General features: G+C 49.0%; 5 protein-coding genes across 5 annotated transcripts; 4 read left to right on the forward strand and 1 right to left on the reverse strand.

Moving 5' to 3' along the window:
• Positions 1 to 860: 860 nt before the first annotated feature.
• On the forward strand, positions 861 to 2,455 carry EI90DRAFT_3013529 (uncharacterized protein; the record flags this gene model as incomplete). The annotated part of the gene is made up of 8 exons (XM_039056672.1): positions 861 to 1,010; positions 1,185 to 1,221; positions 1,363 to 1,375; positions 1,415 to 1,432; positions 1,599 to 1,657; positions 1,687 to 1,769; positions 1,837 to 1,890; positions 2,201 to 2,455. 8 exons carry the CDS (start codon positions 861 to 863, stop codon positions 2,453 to 2,455), a joined length of 669 nt encoding a protein of 222 aa, XP_038920519.1.
• A 2,623-nt stretch (positions 2,456 to 5,078) lies between these two features.
• Positions 5,079 to 5,536, forward strand: EI90DRAFT_3042320 (uncharacterized protein). Its single transcript, XM_039059174.1, has one exon. It carries the CDS (start codon positions 5,228 to 5,230, stop codon positions 5,456 to 5,458), a length of 231 nt encoding a protein of 76 aa, XP_038920520.1. The 5' UTR covers positions 5,079 to 5,227; the 3' UTR covers positions 5,459 to 5,536.
• Positions 5,537 to 6,312: 776 nt separating this feature from the next.
• Positions 6,313 to 7,148, forward strand: EI90DRAFT_2567520 (uncharacterized protein). Its single transcript, XM_039053249.1, has one exon. The coding sequence runs from the start codon at positions 6,482 to 6,484 to the stop codon at positions 7,037 to 7,039; it is 558 nt and encodes a 185-aa protein (XP_038920521.1). The 5' UTR covers positions 6,313 to 6,481; the 3' UTR covers positions 7,040 to 7,148.
• A 5,470-nt stretch (positions 7,149 to 12,618) lies between these two features.
• On the forward strand, positions 12,619 to 17,499 carry EI90DRAFT_3152000 (SNF2 family N-terminal domain-containing protein; the record flags this gene model as incomplete). The annotated part of the gene is made up of 13 exons (XM_039065763.1): positions 12,619 to 12,717; positions 12,777 to 12,879; positions 12,932 to 14,343; positions 14,398 to 14,799; positions 14,854 to 15,185; positions 15,240 to 15,435; positions 15,488 to 15,711; positions 15,771 to 15,785; positions 15,844 to 16,051; positions 16,100 to 16,444; positions 16,499 to 16,783; positions 16,835 to 16,996; positions 17,053 to 17,499. 13 exons carry the CDS (start codon positions 12,619 to 12,621, stop codon positions 17,404 to 17,406), a joined length of 4,137 nt encoding a protein of 1,378 aa, XP_038920522.1. The 3' UTR covers positions 17,407 to 17,499.
• EI90DRAFT_3042328 (thiolase) lies at positions 17,251 to 19,560 on the reverse strand. The gene is made up of 6 exons (XM_039059175.1): positions 19,468 to 19,560; positions 19,077 to 19,424; positions 18,711 to 18,995; positions 18,581 to 18,650; positions 17,836 to 18,510; positions 17,251 to 17,774 (listed from the first exon to the last, which is right to left on the reverse strand). The coding sequence occupies exons 2-6, from the start codon at positions 19,247 to 19,249 to the stop codon at positions 17,709 to 17,711; spliced, it is 1,269 nt and encodes a 422-aa protein (XP_038920523.1). The 5' UTR covers positions 19,250 to 19,424; positions 19,468 to 19,560; the 3' UTR covers positions 17,251 to 17,708.
• Positions 19,561 to 19,666: the final 106 nt, after the last annotated feature.

The raw sequence follows: 19,666 nt of genomic DNA on the forward strand, positions 1-19,666 counted from the left end.
TCCCCGCACGAACAATCATCAACTTGTCCATATTTAGAAAGCGACAGGCGGCAAAGATGTCGGGGTGCGTCGGCAGGTGGGGAAGAACTCTTTCCCCCCAATCCTTTAGGGCGTTGTAAGTAAACATTATTATTAATGTTTGACGCATAAAAAAGAGAGGAGGCCATGTGTAAGGGGTGTTCTGGGACACGTGGTGAGACATGAAGAGGCCCCAGTACTTCCTCGAACGTGTCAGATGGGGTGAGTTGGAAACTTCTTTGCTATTACTACTCATGCTCATATGACCGAAGCACCATCATTGGGGCGTTTATGTCTATTGGTATGTACACCAGAAGGGGTTAACTTGTGACCCTCCCCCCCCCATATATGCATTATCCGAGCGCACCACTAGGCCCTTCATTCGTAAATCGATCGCGTAGTTGGAGAATCGAATTCAAGCCTTCAAAGTACGTACTACTCACTCGGCGACATGCGTGCCCAGGTTGATATATACGATTTACAAATATGTAAACTTTCTTCCTGGGACAATGCACCGAACTACAGGCGGTGTCCGGGGTGGAGGTTGAGGGAAAATGTACGAGAACTCACCCGATCGTCTCATCCTCTCTCGATCTTGAGCCTGTTCTTTCTCACTCCTTCGGGATCCCTCCCGCTGCTTCCTTGCACATCCCATCACATGGGTTCCTGGCTAACTGGGGCTCGGCATCACCCGTTTTGCCAATTGAAAGAGTAATAATTCGCATGACGCGCTCGCTACTATAGTACGGCTTCGATGGCGTGGGTGTGTGTAGTATGTGTTTGCTTTCTCATGGCATATTACTCCACTATGTAAGTCGCTCGTCCTGGGTAAAAAAACCACCATGCGCATGATGAATTCGCGGGTTCGCGAATCCCTCGGCTCGGCGCGCTCGTGCGCGCGGGCGCCATTTTCTTCCGAACTTTATGTAAACTCCAACTTCTTCGGTGGTCCCCGTACGGCCAATAGCGCAAGTGCTGCTTTGGATGAACTGGTTAGTTTTCGTCTTTCGTCCCTTTTCACCCAATTCGTGAGTACCTGCTTTGATGTGCTCTGAGTGGCTGATGTGTTCCCGGGTGGCTAAGCTAAGAGGAGGGCCCTGACCGGCCGGGGGAGGTTTTTTTTTTTTTTTTTTTCAAATTGACGCTTGACTCGCAAAGTGTACTAGTGCAATGCAGTAGTGGGGCCCCCGACCCGCGATCGGGGTCCGCCCACCGCTTGAGCTGTCTTACATTTGACTGATTGATCTATGCACGTTGCGTACGCGCGTTACGTCTGCATTCGCCCCCCCCCCCCCCCCTCGCTCTGCAGGCTCTTTTGTTTCTCTCTTCCCATTAATTTCCCAGCCGGAGTTCAAAGGTGAGGGCGCTTTGTAAACTTTAACTCTTTTTTTTTCAGCACCACCGGCAAATTAAGGTACGTTATCAATGGACCGGCCTGGGGCGCTGGTACGGGTGTTTTTTGATTGATGATCGATTGGGACGTACTAGCTCAATCATGGTTTTTTTTGAAATCCACAACCAAATCCCGCCTGTTATCGGGTACAAATGCTTTTTCGTTCATGAAACGAACTGTGCTATAGTAGTAGTAACCCCATATCAGTTCGATGGAGTTGCCACTCATGGTGTTTCTATATGAACGGTACGCGTACTATACCACAACGGTTGCAGCTTATTCATGTAATATCGCCGTTGTGGGGTGGTATCAGCAAATGACTTGGATAGGAGAGAGGAGCAGGGAAGATTCGATGTATGTAACGAACATCATCATCATCACATCATTACTTAGCTAGCAGCTTCTGCTACTACTACTACTACTAGTTGAAAGGGATTAATTCCCCGAATTCTAAGCCGCCAGCGAACGTTGCAAGCTCGGTACGGTATTATATGAATATTGTGCAACAAGATCATATCCGCAACCGCAACCGAGTCGGCTGATAACTCGCGCAAGACATTATATTATGTTATTGCAAACCGGCTCCTCCATCGGGCGCTCGCTGCATGCAACAAGTGTTCATGGTTATGATATCAAAAAGCTTCTAGCACGCTGCCGGTAGTGAAGCTGACACCGTACTGATGCATGCATCCATACTGTACGTCGCTGGGCTTGGTCCGTCCCTCATCTTTCATGTAACCTTTCGTATTTGTGATTCAGCAATTTGGAGCTTATATATATATATGGCAGACACATGAGGTGCATGCAGTAGTAATTGACATGACGCCTCCTATCAATTCCCCCAGCTGGTTCCATCAGACCGTACATGGATGTATCGTCGCTACTGGTGATTCCATAAACATCAACCTGCAGACCAACTACGCATCAACTCCATCCATCATGGGAACGAGCATTTCAATTGAGTGCATGGCTCAAATCGATGGGCATCACATTTTACATTCCGCGCGCCGTTTCCGCTCAGCCCTCCACCCAACCCCCGCCTAGGCTAACCTTATTCTACTGAATTGAGTCCCCTTTATGCTTCCTTATATACTCTTGAGTCTCCTGTGTGTGCAATTGTGCAAATATATTTATACGAGGTACGTATGTTGTGCACAAATGTGCATGTGGCGCTGAGCGCTGGTCGATCGTGGGATTAGTAGATAGAGGAGATCGACTACGTTCTCCCTTTTTCTAGTTTGGTTTAGTAATCCAAGGGTTACTCGTTATGATCTTTTGGGGTGGAAGGCGGATCCTGTTGAGATCACCGACTTTTGATGCTACTTTATGAGTGGCCAGTTGGGCTTGGCCAACTCCCCCGTGCGTGCGTGGCGCATGTACGTATGTTGGCATGTTTTTGATGTGATTATTCAGGTTCAAATGACTAGTAGTACTTGCGGTGTATTGTCTTGATCCGCTGATGAGTAAGTTACATACACAGGCATTAATTTTTTTGGGACTACAAAGTTCGCTGTTATCCAATGTGCATGTGTGCGCATGTCGCCGTCGGATCGCGCGTTAAGTATGTATGTATGGGGCGCCCGGAGCCTTGGATTGATATCTAATCAATTCTTTCTGCATCCCGACAGATGCGGATGTACAACACGAACATATTGATTGAAGCGCCACCGATACAACCTCTTCACCGTTAGCTTCGCTCCAACTCACTAACGCTTCAACGAAAGCGTTTTTCTTCCCAATTATAGTGCTGTACATAGTACATTATTTCACATCGATGTTATATATATGGCCGCTCGGAGTTTCTTTACGCTCACCGATGGCCGGCTCTATATATATAAGAATGACCTAGAACTGGACGACTTTTCCCAGTACCTTGTTTTTAATTTGACATCGGAGAGAGGGAATTCCCCGGGATAGGGGCCTGAGACAGTATGTGCCCGGAAATGGGCCAACTCCCAAAATTGAAAATCCAATACGCCAGTTTGGCACCAGAACCACTTGGTGATGCGCTAATCCAGTACGTAAAGATTATTTCATAGCGGCGGACCAACCCGGCGTTAATACTAGAAGTGAGTAGTAACATTTCATGTTGCGATATCCTGGTAGCGATCGATATCACCTCGGAAGTTCAGAGGATGATAGTGAGCCAATTGCGGTTGCGCTCATGGGTTTGCATTCGATTTATATTCTTATGTGTGAACTCTATACAGGAGTATTAGATTAGGTCTACGATTTGGAAAAGGGGGCTAGCTAAAGGGGGGGTTTGGTATAGCAACGGTAAGCGCAGCCGCCGAACGAATTGGGCCCTGTGGGTACCACCCATATTGTCAGTCCTTCTGCATACAGCCATAATACTTCGCCGCGGCTCATATTCACGTACGTACGCTAATATTGTTGGGGAAGTCATCTGCCAACTTGGTCTCAGTGTAAGTGTGTAACTGGGTGCAACTACTACTGACACAGCGCTGGCCAATCGCTTAATGTTTTGCTACTGAATGAACATCAATATGCGCCCGCCCGCCCGCCCCCGCCGCGATTATATTACATATCCATATCTGCCCACTACAACCAATGACATGCGTGGGCACGAATGTGCGTGTGTGATTGACACATTTACATATATATTTACGGATACACAGATGACCACACTCACTCCACGCCGACAAAAAAAGTAGCAATTTATATTGATTGTTCGATGGACGGCTCCCCTCGGAGTAAAAAAAAAAGGGTCTTCATTGTAAATGAATTGAGTCGTTGAAATTTGCGGGCTTAGAGCGAGTGAAAGAATAAGCGCCTTGTCGTATAGTCCCATAATTATAATTATATAAAGATTGTTAGGAGTGGGTGAGGGGAGCCGTGTTGGGCCCGATATTAATCAGCTGTTCCACTTTCCCCCCTGCGTACAACCATGCCCAGCCGGCCATGTCGGTGGGAGATAAACCAGAATGCAATATATAAAGGATGCGCCAACGAAAAAAAAAAAATGAATGTGAATCGAGTTTAGGGTTCGCATGTTTCCACAAGTTCGGCTTTCATCGGCCCTGAGTACGGGGGGCGAAGCCGAGAGTTTGTCAGTCAGTGCCTGGACTAGCTAGCCGCTAGCAAGGGGGACGTTCCGCGAGCTCGATTCCCGTGTGTGAATGTGAAGCTGATACTTAAGGCAATAGCCGGCAAGGCCACTGGCACTCACTGCGTTTAGAGCCAAACTATCCCGTGTACGATTCTGCACTGTAATAATGCACAAGCTGTGTTATCCTGTGCTATCCCCTGAAAAATCCCAAGTCTCTGAGCAGGCATCGGTTCGACTTACGAGATGTGCAAAAATCACGCCTGGGTATTTTCCAGGAATACAGCAGGGCTGAGCACGTACTACTGGCACTGGCACATGCATGAACGTTGTTAGTACGCGCGCTCCCAGGCATGAGAATGTCGTAGATCCTTCCTAATTATTGTCGTTCCTCTCATGCACGGATATGCGTGCGTACGTGTCCGTCAATATGAAAAAGCGCCCACGGATTAGAGCTTAATCAATGCGTAACAGCGTGTGTAATACATGCAGCAATGCCTTCCGATAGGCAATGGTCAATCAATTCGGCCAACTCCGGCCCAGGCCAAAAGCCGTTGAAGATGGAAAATCGGCTCGGCACGTTCAGCCGATCGTTCACGTGTTTATGTTTATGTAAGTATGTAATCAATTCAAGTCCTTTCAAGCGCCTTGTTATGGTGCAAACCCGGCTTGCTTGGCACCTTTCTCCGGCCCACGTCCAGATTATGTGCACCCGTTGGGTTTGAATGCAGCCATGACAAAGGCGCCAGATGGCTCTCGGTCTGATATGGGTGTTTTTTTCAGCACTGGGGCGGCACTCACTTATTGTCAGGGACCCCAGGCTGGACGTATCACAGCATGTTCTTCGACGACGGTATAACCCCCTCCTGCCTTTAGGGTATCTGCTACATTTCACCTGGAAGGCCGATGAACCCTTTCTAATCGGCAATAACTCATTACAAAGACTCGCCAAGTGCCAAAGAGGTTGCCAGGGCACATAATACTATAGCCATGGACTATGTGGGCGTGAGCACGGACAGGAACCTTTGGAAATTACCCACCCCACGCGGGAGAGCAGTTAGGGCATGACATTTGTAGTCGTGCTATAGATACGCCATACGGAAGTGTCCGGGCATTGTATGGCCCGTTGTTTTTTTTTCGTTCATTGAACATTACGGGAGCTTCTCCGTGCTCCTCGTTCGGAAACCGAGCTACCGAGGCTTTAGTTGCCGTTTGTTCTGTGGCGAGCGTCAGTTGCGCTTGATGCCCAGCGTAATGGCTGGCATGTCTTATTTTGTGTCGCAGTCGACCGGTTTTGCTAAGCATTAGTAGGGTCTCACGTCTGCGACGTGGACTCCAGTGGCAGGGTTCAGTGTAGCGCTCACCGGCGTAACTCAGATTAGGGGGGAACCTTCCGGAGATCGATCTTAACTTTCGATCCCCGGCGTTCCAGAATGAACCAGTATCGCACCATACTGCCCTCTATGGAGCGATCAGCTTCATTTCCGCCTTCTATATACCTGTCTATCGCTTTCCCTCAGTGACAGGCCTAGGCATGGCTAGTCGTGGTCTATATCCCGTAATGATAGGGGGGGTACAAAGTACACTCGCATCAAGGTGCAATGAAATTGCCAACCCTGGTGTTTGAATCCACGGAGGATAATCATTAGTGATGTGCATGTACATTCCTAGAGGCCGATCTCATTCCAGCTCCTCGGGATTATCTATATGCACACACACACTCTTTGCTTACACGGCATCCGCCGACACGCCTTGCGATTGGACGGCACCACCGCCGACATCATTATGGCCGCTCACCGTCAGCATTCAGTGCAGCAGCCATCTGAAATCAGGGGCGGCCCGTCCATTGCGTGATCGTAATACACTCTAATTATGTGGGTCTACTTAGGTTCTCCGAGGATCATACTGCATTTCGATCCTCGGTGCACCAGTGCGAACAGTGTTCGTTTCATTATCAGGGTCGAGCACATGCAAACGGACTGTAATCGTGCGGCACTTGGCGCATGTTCATATGCATTTTAACTGATAGTACTCGCACGTCTTTGTGTTCGATAGAGACTGGGCGCATTAATCTGATACTGTCTTCACATGCTTTCGAGTTTGACAGAAACTGGGTGATTGGCACCGCAATTCGATGCATGATCAAAGCATCTATATACCCACACACACTTTTGAAAATTAAAGACAGAGCCAGCCGTAGTTGCGCGTGTATTAATCGAAGAAGAACTCGGAGATCCCTGGCTCAAGTGCTGAGTACATCAGGGGGTACTCGTGCAACTATTGCCGTGAACAAGTGCCCCAAGACTGAACGATACCCAGCGGTCGAATATGCGTATAACATTTCAATTCGGTCATCCGATGGAAAAAATACACTGTATAGGCGGAGCATCACTCCACTGCCAGTTCGTATATATCAGGGGCACTTACGCAATTATAGCCTCGGACGATTACTGACCGATGCCCAAGTAGCGAAATATAGCAGGGGGACCGTGTCTCCTTATTTGCCTGGTATTTCAATATGGCCATCCCATAAGAAGTGCCTCCTGTGCACAATATACTAGCGTGTAGAATAAATAATGTGGACGAGCGAGTTATCTGCGCGGAGTGTCACTCCGCTGCCAGTTTGTATCGCCACAACAATCGAGGCCACACGAATCAGCAATATTCATGGAGCACATGGAGATTACTCCGTCCTATATAATAGTATCATCCTACGAGGAATTCTCCGAATGCGCAGACCCGGATGCATACTTTGACACTGTTCACCGTCCATAATGAACTGTGACAGCCAGGTGGTTGCTCAGCAGCTTCGAGTAGCGATGATAAGCGAATAATGGTGTCCCTTCGGGGGACCGCAAGAAGTATGTCAGCTGCTGGCTTGCATGATACACTATTGATTTGGATGGAGGTTGCGGCGTCGGGGAAGTGTCAGTGGTTCGCCCCTGACATGCATTTTCTCCGGATCATCGTATGTGTGAATGAGGCAATATATAGAATGGATATTCGATCGCCGGCCATGCTGTATCCAGCTGCAGGCCAGTCGTACACACCTGCGCATATGCGATTTCAACTATATGATCTATATGCCGTACTATAGTATTACAAGAAACTATCTTCCGGTCTTGCGGCCGCCTTGCGTGAAGGTTTTTGTTTCGGCTTAGACCTATTACCATGGCATGCGCAATGAATCAAAGTCATGGAATAGCGTTGGGAATTCCTTTGATTCAGTTGTTTTTTTTTTTTTTTTTTCACAAGAAGCCCTACAAAGCCGAGCTTCGAGTCCCATACGACTCGACCCTGCATTCAGCAAGCTATGTCGTCGGACCGTGGCCGCGATACCAACGCATGTACCCCTGCGTCGTACTATGCACAAGAACGTGCGAGGCGCGGCGGAGTACTACAGCTCCTAGTTATCCTTCCTGGGTCATATAGTACTGAATGGGTTTTTGAGGTGCTACCTGTCATGTTTCAGTTCAAAAATATGTTAGAGGCGAATAGCCTGAGACGTCCCTGCGTGGCACCGCCTGCACCTGGGATGTTGAATATCAATGGATTATATATCCCGCCATGAACGAAACCATGGCCAAATCATGCGTGGCTTAGGTATGCTGCGAATCATGAATCAGCCCCTAAGCTATACACAATAATCCATGTCCGCGGCGTGCATGAGGTCCGTCATCATTCCTTCTTTCGAATTCCATATTATATTCAACCCGAAAGTAGAACGAGGATGATGGCAAGATGAACGGCCTCTCTACCTTGTGTTACATGATCGTATGGTGGTGCAGTACATTTCCATTTTGATCAACTATGAGAGGGGCTCATGCATTTAAATTAGTCTAGCTAAGTATTGACCCACCTGTGTTCGCGCTTCGGTGATAAGATTCGGTTGAGGCCGCAAAATCATCTAACCACTTTACGATAGTATGTATAAGCACCACTATTGGAGCTTCACACAGAAACCCACGCACGGACAATTGCGAGATCTGAGAAGGGAATGCAATATGCAATATCACTGGCGATACGGCATGCATATACGGTGTGCCCGGTTCCATGCAGCGGTTCGATTAAGTTGTTCATATATGATTGGAAACACGTACTTTCCCAGCCAATGCGAACTCTATGGGTATGGTGGATCCCGCCGATCGCAAGCCCCATGCATATATGAAATGAACATTTTTACTATGCTTGTTCAGTTGTTGGCGCATGCACATGCACAAATGCGCATTGAATCCCCCACTTGAAATCAACAAGCCAAGAAGAGCAGCCTAAGCAACAGGAGACTCCGGCGTAATAGTAAAAAGCACACGTAAGAAATGATTTTCTTCCCACTCGTTTGAGAAAATCTCTCAGAACGGTTGGAGCTTTTAGGCGCTCGTGATGAATGCTTTCGGTTGGTATAGTAGCCGCAGTGTGTTTTTCTTTTTTGGGCACTCACGTTCGACGCGGCGGAAAAGATTTGATTCCTTTTCGCAATGCAACTTGAGAGAAGCAGCGGGGTCATGTTATGTTCGAATACTTTGCTGAAAGAATCCCCGCTCGCCTGCTGGCTAAGGAGTGCATTGCTCTGATCATTACGCGTTCAGATCGGGAAGGAATCAGATGTGGAATAGAGTCCCTACTATAAACCACTGCAGCAGGCCTGCATCCATGTGCATGCACAAATTCCCAGCACATACTATTCCCGCAGGCAGAATATTTGGTCCCTTTCCTACTTTTTCGAGGGTTAGGCCGCCCAAGTTCATACAACAAACGCAGAAGTCATGGTAGATCAGCGATGTCGTAGCTGATACCAGTTTTGTCCAAACCCCATTTCCATTCGTAAGAAAGTACTTTCAATTCGTCTTGCCTGAATCGTGGAAAGAAAGAAAGGGCTCATCTGCATGCATGACTTTTCGGTTCAACCTGTTATGAAGCTGGCGTAAGGGCGACGTAATCCGCATAGGAATCCTAATGATCCACACTAAACGAGAAAGGTAACGAGTCGAGGGTGTGCCGGGTTGCCCCGCCAGGCGTACGAAGGGAGGAAAAGTGCCATCAATTGCATGAATTGGTTGTAATTCGCTCATTGTTCTAGATCATGGAGCGGCGTCGCAGGATTACCGAATGTATAGAACGCGTTTTGGTTCAACTGGGACCGAACGAAGGTTATATTCAAAGGGTCGAGTGAGAAATGCCGCTTGGGCGATGACACGGAGGGGAGCTGAAAAGGTTGGGCCAGCAGCCGACGAAGTAGCAAGAGGCTTTCTATTGGACACGCGCCAGACATGAGCAGCCGCTGTGTGTATATGCGTTGTGGTGTACATATCATTTCGGCATTGTCCCGATCGTATTGTCTGATCATCTGCAAGAGTGTGCCCTTTGACAGAAGATGCGATGGATCCTAAGGATGAATTTTTTTTTGCTGGATATGGCCATTGCGAATCATAAAACCAATTCAACAAGAGACTTGGAGCCAACCCCAGGCCGCGCCCAAAGGGGTCTGTCAACGGCTGATACGGCGCGTTGCGAGTTCGGACGGAGATTGAAGGGGAATGGCGATCTGGGGATGTGGAACACTTCAGCATCGACGGCGCGTGTCCCTCGTGGGTGAAAAGAACCAACAGCAATTAGAGGCGCAAGCCTCGACTGCCCCGGGTCCGCTCTGGGTGAAGCTAACTACAACTGGCTCTAATCCCCCTATAGATGAAACCCCCGGTGGCGCAGGCCCCATGCTTTCGTCGTTTGAAGGTCTGAGTGGCCAAGGCATTCCTACTACCAGTCCTTTATCGTTGTTTACCAAATAGACACAAAGCGGAGATAGCCATGAGGCGTGTGATCAGCGAACTTCTCACAACTGTCGGAAGCCACATCTGAGATACGACCCGACTTCCATTTAAGAATGTCTGGATCTCACCGGCCCTTGGTATGTGCGCTTTGAGCATGTGCCTTCGCCGCACTCGTCTTAGGGCAAACACGAGGCATCCTAATCACAGCGCTCAGAGTTCGTTTATTTCCCTGCCAGACACGAAACACGAGCCGCCACCCGGCGCCGCGACATTACCATTTAGAGTCTACCAGATCTTGATCTGAAGAAAGCTGCCTCGTCAGATCGTGAAGCTGCTGATACAGCACTACATATGCATATCACCCAGGCCCAGAACGGATTTGCCGATGACGGACAGAAAATGACGTGTTGAAATGCTGATTATTCAAGGCATCGGGTAATACGGAAGTGTGGAACCAAATCGGCAGGCCAACCGCTGGGTTCGTCGTAGGAAAATGTCTTGTTTCTGTTCGGCCGACGTTCCCGATAACAACCTACCAACTGACAAGGGAAAACCGCCCCAGGAGGGAGATATGGCACATGTGTGGAGTGCTGGGGGGCGCCATCATTCAGTACGTTCAATCGTGATAAACCTCAATATGCTGGTGAGATTTCTGTCGCAAATCTGATGCTGAAAGAACCAAAGCGTAGAAGCAATCAGTGGGGCGTGTAGACATGGTCGGCAAGGACGAACGTAGCGCCTCGTGCAAAATCCGAATGAAAGAGAGAAAATGAGGATCCGACATGTGGGGGAAACACAAAAGAATTCTGATGTCCAGTGCAAGTGGTCCATAAGCAGTCGGCAGAGGGGAGAAACTCAAATTCAGATAGTCCGAACAGCATTTCGAGTATTTCCTAGTTCGCCAAATTCCTCAAGGCAGACACTAACCTCCGAAGCACAATCATGCCCTGCCGCGTCCAGGTTGGACAGAGAATTGTGTCACAATATAATATGATTCTGCATAACCCAGAGACTGGTTTTGGGGCGTTCAAATATTAAGAGGTGTGCAAGTTTCACGCTAAATTCGCTCTGCATTGGGTTGGTTCATGCTGAGATCAATCCGGGCGCATCAACATGCAGCATCAACCCAAGTGATTGCCGGAAAACGCACTGAGAAAATCCTGACAAACGTCATACCTCCTATAGGGATATTCGCGATGACGTTCAGGTCCAATCGTGGCATCAAGAGGATAGAGAGGAATGGTTGTCCCAATCACATCAAAAGCAGTCCTGTCCACTCATTCGGAACGATACAGCGTAGAAGGGCAGTGACTTCTGGGCTCCGAAGATAGTTGCCCATTATAGTAGTGACCTGGATGATTGGCCACACAACGAAGCCTAGCCTCAATTTATTCTAATCGGCCTGTCCAATGGGGATAGAAAGGGTCCAATCAAGGGACAGGGGACAGGGGAAAGCAACGCGTTTCAAGGGAAGATGATGCACCTCCATCCCATGCAGAGGCGTCACCTTCCAACAGGGCAGTGCTGCTGGAGGTTTTATGGGGATCTAGGCTTCGCACACGACTCGGAAAACCTCAAGCAATGGCCAACATTAGATCGGTGCGACCTGACGGTGGATAACTTGCCTTTCCTAGCAATATTCTTGCTGAGTCGTGGAGCTGACGGAACAAGCAGTAACGGTGAATCGGTACCGTTTTTCGGGTGGGCAGTGGGAAGACACCTGATGTCATCCACTCTATTAATAATCAGAAGAGCGGGTCTTCCCTGAGCATAACAAGGTTCCAGACTGTCTTACAGCCGAGCGAGCAAGGAACGCCTAGATCTATGGGGTGAGCATGCAGAAGCATGCAGCAGTCAGGCGCTGGAGCGTTTCCGGCTGTAGCATTAGCCGCCCTTAGCCGCCCGAGCCCTGCGTCTGGCGAAGCAGGGACGTTTCTGGAGACGAGAGTTGCGCACAAATTTGACGGTGATAACAAAAGCGCAAGCACACGTGCCCATCCCGAACTGCCATAACATTAATGCTGGCCTCGCGTTGTCGTTGAATCCAATCATATTTTGGCATAAGTACTGACTAGTCATGGTACACCACGCAGTAGTCGATGCTTTGAGAGGCCATGTCAGGCTTTAACATGTCAAGTGAGATGTGAGAGTAAACTACGGAGCCACAGAATACTTACGCATTTCATAGGCACTTGCAGGCCTGCGTTTGGCATGCAATATGGATTGGGTCACTATCAATCAATAACAACCGTATCCAGACCAGGGTAAGCATGAGATATTTGCACGTGATCCGGTGTCTGCCGCGTAACGACTTTCCTTCAAAGGTCACGGCATCAGAGACCTGAACTGTTTGGCGCTAAATCCCGCTATTTATGCGCGCCATGGACGCATCGTCGTCCGCCACCACAGTAGATGCCTTGGCTACCCAGAGTTCTCTGATGGGGGATTCAAAGATTCAGATGCTCTTGAAGGTATGGCACTTGTCTGCCTTTGTCATTCACCAGGTTTGACGCGGTCGTATTCTTTGCAGCGCGTCAAGACGCTTCGGTCTCAAGGGCACACCGAACAAACCTCTGTAGAGCTGCGTCAACTCGTACAGTTCATGACTATTCTTAGTCAAACCTCTCGACAACGTGGGTGGATCATGTGTTCCCCTTGTCATTTGTTGAAACCATGTTCCAATAGGCGCCACTCAAAACCCAGCGATAGCAAACTCTGAGACTCGACTCGATGCAGAGAGCGCGCGGACGCCAGATTCTCGCAAGGGGACTGTGGCTCGAGCGGACCAGGACCATGTCAATCTAACCCCTGCTCAAATGTCAGTTCTGAAGTCTCAGATAGCTGCGCTTGGGTACATTTCTCGTGGTCAAGCGGTTCCCTACAACATTCAACAAGCCATCCATGCTCTAGAACCTGCATCTAGCGATACGGCGAGCCTTGCAGATGTTTCACATGAGCCCTCAACTGATGGTGATGGAGCTGAAAATGGCCAGTCATCTATTGCTTATCCCGACGGCCCTCACCTCGAGAATGACACATCATCCGGAATTTACCCATATAATGCGTTTCGACCCCCCAATGATGTTCTTACTGCACATATCCGCAGTGGCAACACACATAAGTATATCATTCCAAGTCTAATGCCCGTCGGTTTGGACCCCTATCAGATTATGCTTGAGCGCCAAAGATACATGGAGGCCCGTATGGAGAACCGGATCCAAGAGTTGTCCCAACTCCCGAGCACCATCAGCGATGAGGGATTGGATGCCCACTCCCTTATTGCAGACGCATGGAGAAATCCAGAATCTTCTCTCAAGCTCCGAGGCCTCATCGAACTGAAGGCTCTTAAACTGCGCGAGAAGCAGCGCACTATGAGGATATCTCTTGTAAATCGCATGCAAGAAGCCTCTTCCCTCGCTACTGATCGAAAGGTCTTCCGCCGTACCCGTAAACCCACTCTTCGTGACGCAAGGCAAACCGAAACGATGGAGCGTCAGCAGCGCCTTGAACGCGAGCGCCGTGCGAAACAGAAACATTTGGATTACTTGGAGCATATTTGTGAGCACGGTCGGAACGTTATCAATGCTGGGCGTGCTACAGCATCCCGAGCGCTACGCCTCGGAAGGGCTGTGCAGAAATTCCACGGTGAGACAGAGAAAGAGGAGCAGAAACGCATCGAAAGGATTTCGAAAGAGCGTCTCAAGGCGCTCAAGGCCGATGATGAAGAAGCCTATATGAAACTCATTGACACCGCCAAGGACACCCGTATTACTCATTTGCTCAGACAGACAGATAGCTACCTCGAGTCCCTCGCGCAGTCTATTCGTACTCAGCAGAACGAGTATGGTGCTGTGGAAGTGTCGGATGATGCTCCCACCGACGAAAGCACCTTTGGGGCTTCGAAGCCTGAGGGAATGGAGGAAACCAAGATCGGCAAGGTTGATTACTACAGCGTGGCACATCGTATTTCGGAAAAGATTGTTCGACAACCCAAGCTTCTGGTCGGTGGCCAACTAAAAGATTATCAAATGAAAGGACTCCAGTGGATGGTTAGCTTGTACAACAATAAGCTCAACGGAATTTTGGCCGACGAAATGGTAACTTCTTTCAGCATCCATTTCCTTTAAGTCTGATCAATGCATTTCATCAAGGGTCTCGGCAAGACTATTCAGACTATCTCCTTGATTTGCTTCCTCATCGACGTGAAACGTGAACCAGGACCTTTCCTGGTGATCGTTCCACTTTCAACCTTGACAAACTGGACCCTTGAATTCAAGAAGTGGGCTCCGGGTGTCACAGCGCTCGTGTATAACGGTTCCCCTGCCTTCCGAAAATCCCTCCAACCTCAGCTTCGAATGGGTGGCTTTCAAGTCCTTCTCACAACGTACGAATATATCATCAGGGAAAAGGCAGCCCTATCTCGTCTTAGATGGGCGCACATGATCATCGATGAAGGGCATCGAATGAAGAACACTCAGAGTAAACTGTCTCAGACACTTACACAGTTTTACAGTACGCGGCATCGCCTTATCTTGACCGGAACACCGCTACAGGTACGTAGTACCGTGCATACGAAGCAGGCGACCGAGCTCACTGTTGGGTCATAGAATAATCTTCCTGAGCTTTGGTCCCTCCTCAATTTCGTCCTCCCAAAAATTTTCAACTCCGTGAAGTCGTTTGAAGAATGGTTCAACACACCGTTTGCAAACACTGGTGCACAAGACAAGTTGGAACTGAATGAAGAAGAAACGCTTCTTGTTCTTCGCCGTTTACATAAAGTGTTACGGCCATTTTTGCTCCGCCGTCTGAAGAAGGATGTCGAATCTGAGCTCCCTGATAAGGTCGAGAAGGTCATCAAGTGCAAGATGAGCGGATTGCAGCATCAGCTTTACCAGCAGATGAAAAAATATGGCATCCTTTTTGATGAAGAAGTGAAGGGGTAAGTTGGCTCCGGAAACGCGAACAAACAAGCATTTATCTTTGAGCCCAACAGAAAGCAAACAGGGATTAAGGGATTAAGCAATACTATCATGCAGTTCCGGAAGATTTGTCAACATCCATTCGTTTTCCCTCAAATAGAGGACCGCATCAATCCATCCCGTAATGTAAACTTAAGCATCATTCGTTCGGCGGGCAAGGTTGCCCTTCTAGACCAACTTCTTCCCAAACTATTTGCTACTGGCCATCGGGTATGTCGCTCCATCATTATTCTGTTTGTTCATCTCATCCTTGTTCTTCCAGGTCCTTATTTTCTTTCAAATGACACATGTCATGGATATCTTGGCGGATTACTTTAACTATCGGGGTTTTAAGCATTATCGCTTAGATGGATCAACAAAACCCGAGGACCGTGCGACTTTGCTCACCCAGTTCAACGATCCAAATACAGACACTCATTTGTTCATGCTCTCCACTCGTGCTGGTGGTCTTGGATTGAACTTGCAGACTGCAGATACCGTTATCATGTGAGGATCTCGCACGCTCTGATTGCTACGTACTGACAGTTCGTGACACGATCCAATAGCTACGATAGCGACTGGTCAGACTGTTCAGCTCCAAACGGCTGTATTATTATTAACCACCACCACCACATTTAGGAACCCCCATGCAGATCTGCAAGCCCAGGACCGAGCACATCGTATCGGCCAGAAAAAGGATGTCCGGATCTTCCGTTTCGTCACTGAAAAGAGCATCGAGGAGGTCATGCTCGCTCGTGCCAAATCAAAACTCGACATGGATGGAAAGGTTATTCAGGCCGGTCGCTTTGACAATAAGTCCACTGCCGAAGAACAAGAAGAGTATTTGGTATGTCTGAACAAGTGCGTCAGTGCCGATGCTAACATGCTCGATTAGCGTACGTTGCTAGACCAAGACCAAGAAGACGACACAGAAGAATCAGCTGGCATGGACGATGACGAAATTAATGACATTGTCGCTCGTTCGGACGGAGAACTTTCGCTTTTCCGTCAGATGGACTCGCAGCGTGTAATCCAAGACGCGAAAGAATGGCGCGAGTCTGGCAACACAGGCCCTGTGCCACCTCGTCTCATGCAAATCAGCGAGCTTCCTGAGGTCTACCAACGTGACGAGCCTGCCATTGTTGTCGAGTCAGAGGCTGAAGGATTCACCGGACGTGGTGCTCGAGTGCGCAACGTGGTGCGCTACACGGATGGTCTTACAGATGATCAGTGGGCGGAGGTATGTTGCTGCTCGCACCCTTCGACCCTGCGCTTAACTGTTTCTGGTAACCAGGCTCTTGAAGAGGGCACAATTGAGGAGGTTATCGAACGCAAGGCTGCGAGGAGCCGGGCTCGGGCCATCACTCGAATTGAGTCATCACCTGAAGTCAGCTCACCGCAGGACGATGATGAATGGGGTGCCTCAACGAAGAAGAAACGTGGCAAGGGTCGGAGTCGGCCCGCAGGTGACTCTTCACGTGCGTCTCCTGTGCCCCTGAAGCGGAAACGCGCAACTGCGAATGCCTCTGCCTCTGCCACACCGTCCATGCTCGACGAAGACGATGATTATCCTGAGAATGTGAGTCTTGGTCATAAGCGTGCTTGTGCGTACTGACGCCGCCTTTGTAAGCAAAAACGGAGGAAGACGGCAGCACCAAAAGTGGAAGCACCGATACCTGCCCGCGAGCGAATGAAGAAAGTCTTCAATACCTGCTTCCAAGCTGTCGCCAGTTGTGCGGACGAAGATGGTCGTAAACGGTGTGGACTGTTTAAGGAGCTCCCTAGCAAGAAGGTAAAATGATGTGCTTGTGATTACCGGAGTTCTGGTTACATATCTTCGGGCTATAGGAATATCCAGATTACTATGGTCAAATCACCAACCCTATTAGCATGGCGCAGATTCGCAAAAAGATAAATTACAATCAATACAAGACGGTTACAGCATTTGCCGAGGATTGGCGTCTTATGTTTGCGAATGCTCTGCAATACAACCAAGAAGGTTCTTGGGTCTATAATGATGCTGTTGAGCTGTCGAAGGAGTTCGAGTCTGTGTTATCCCGAGAGACCTCTGGAACCGACCTTCCAGGTGCTGGTGGTTCTTCGGGAACACAGTGGCAAGACTCCCAACCTCAAGCTACAACCTCCAAGCCGAAACGCAAGGGCGCTATTTGGAGTGACGATGACGATTATTTGAGCGATTGATGGTTCTACTGGAATGTATGCTCTTAGCCTTGTATTTGTAGATCGTGCATATTATACGAATACCGAGTTCGAATACCCTTGTATACCATACCGATCGTCATTGTCATCACATTGTCTTTCCGAGTGCGCACAAGCAGCTATTAAAGACAACTTCCACTTTCCTGAGGCAGTCACTAAAATCCCTGTAGTGAGCCGACAAGTATTAGGGTGCATTTGTATGGCGGATGTAGCTGTACAGTGATTCTCAAGTACATATCAACGAAGGCGATGGGGAAAGTGAGAGCAGAGAGCTTGTCATGAGTTCATTCCCTGACGAAAATAGCAGCTGCGCCCATGCCAGTTCCCATGCACATGCTTGTTACGAGAACCTGATTATTGATGCAATGAGCTCCTCGGCTGGACAGAATTGCGAATCGAGGGGCTACATACCTTCCCCTTCCGCTTCTCAAGTTCCGCCATACCAGTGGCAACTTGTCTTGCACCTGTTGCACCTAGCGGATGGCCCAAAGCAATTGCCCCACCATTAACATTGACTTTCTCGACATCCAATCCTAAGACTTTAATGCAGTACGCATACTGAGAGGCAAACGCCTCGTTAATTTCGTACAAATCCACATCTTCCTTCGTAATGCCGACCTGCCTCAACACTGCAGGAATAGCATAGACAGGGCCAACACCCATTATGCGAGGAGGTACACCGACGGTGGCCGTTCCGGCGTGTTTACCGAGGATCTTGAGCCCGAGTTCTTCCGCTTTCGAACGACGCATCAGAAGAACAGCAGCACCTCCATCCGAGTTTTGACTGGCGTTCCCGCCTGTCGTTTGACTGGGAGCCCATTGGGGGAATGCGCTACGGATCTTGAGAAGAGCTGGGAGAGTCGTACCATGCCGAATGACGTCGTCTGTCGTGACAAGGACTTTGCCCACCACCTCGCCAGTTTTGGGATCTCGCTTAGAAATTTCGATAGGGATAATTTCATCTTTGTAGATTCCCTCTTGCTGAGCTTTCGAAGCGCGAGTGTGGGAGAGGAAAGCGAATTTGTCCATTTCTTCACGAGAGATTTTGTAGTCGCCCGCAACATTTTCGGAAGTCCAACCCATGGGCTAGATACAAAACGAAACGGGAACGGGATTTAGGGGCCTTCAGACAGTGGTGCGAATCCTAGAAACCTACCATTGTTGAATCCGCAGCCTCTTGGCAACACATAGTCCCTTCGGTCATCTTACCTGGAGCTGAAGGCTTACTGTACACCCGAGTTAAGTTGACCTCCTCGTTGTCTCCCTATGAAAAAGGTGACACTCACGTTTGACTCATATGCTCGAAGCCAATTGCAAGACCGATATCTATCTCGCCCGCTCTAATCCTGTTGCTGATAGCACTGACGGCCATGAGACCACTTGAACAGAACCGGTCAACAGTTTGGATGGGTGTTTCGTGGGACATGCCAGCCGCAAGCATCGCAGCGCGACCGTAATAGTTAGGGCCATCCATCTGGACGTTGCCAATGATAACATCCTGGATTATTTTGGGATTCACTCCACTCTTGGCAATGGCGGCTTTGAATGTAGCAGTCAGAAGTTCGTCGATCCTGGTCCCACATAGACATAAAACATTCGAGACACAGAATTGCTAAGTGTCAAGGGGTAACTATCTCAGGAAATCGACTTACGGGACGTCCTTGAACTGTCCTTTGTACTGCCTTCCCAGGGGTGTTCGTGCGGCCATTGTGAAGACAACATCATCGGGGCTCTTTTGCGTGAGCGCTTCCAGGCCGCCCTTGGGAGGCGAGGATGACGATCCAGTGAGCTGAGAAGAAAGTTGCCTTAGGCGGTTCAAAGCCATAACTCTGCTGACGATAATGTTGGATGGGAGAGGGATTAAGAACGTCCAGTGCTCGATAATAGTTACAGGGAGGTGTTCACTCTATTTATGATGGGTAAGGTGTGATTTCCTCTGGTAGATGAATACTTCCTACCCGGAGCGGAGGACGGAATATGACAAACCCGCCGGCATCGGATGAACTCCACGATACGCTTCCACCTCTGAACTGATGTGACCAGGGGATCCCGGCCTAAAGCTGATCATTAGCTCGTATCCTCGTATCCCCGATGGCCAATATTGATACTGGCTACAATCAACTGCTGTTACCTACTGTTCTTGAGGGGAGAAGGAACACTCCCACTCTGCAGCCGGTACGTATGACTACTGTCACTTTGGTCTCGTTTGTCGTGGGGAATGTCGCTCGAAGCTCATCCGGGA

The sequence above is a fragment of the Cantharellus anzutake genome (assembly GCF_015039405.1).
Source record: "Cantharellus anzutake strain C23 chromosome Unknown EI90scaffold_8, whole genome shotgun sequence".
NCBI classification, from domain to species: Eukaryota; Fungi; Basidiomycota; class Agaricomycetes; order Cantharellales; family Hydnaceae; genus Cantharellus; species Cantharellus anzutake.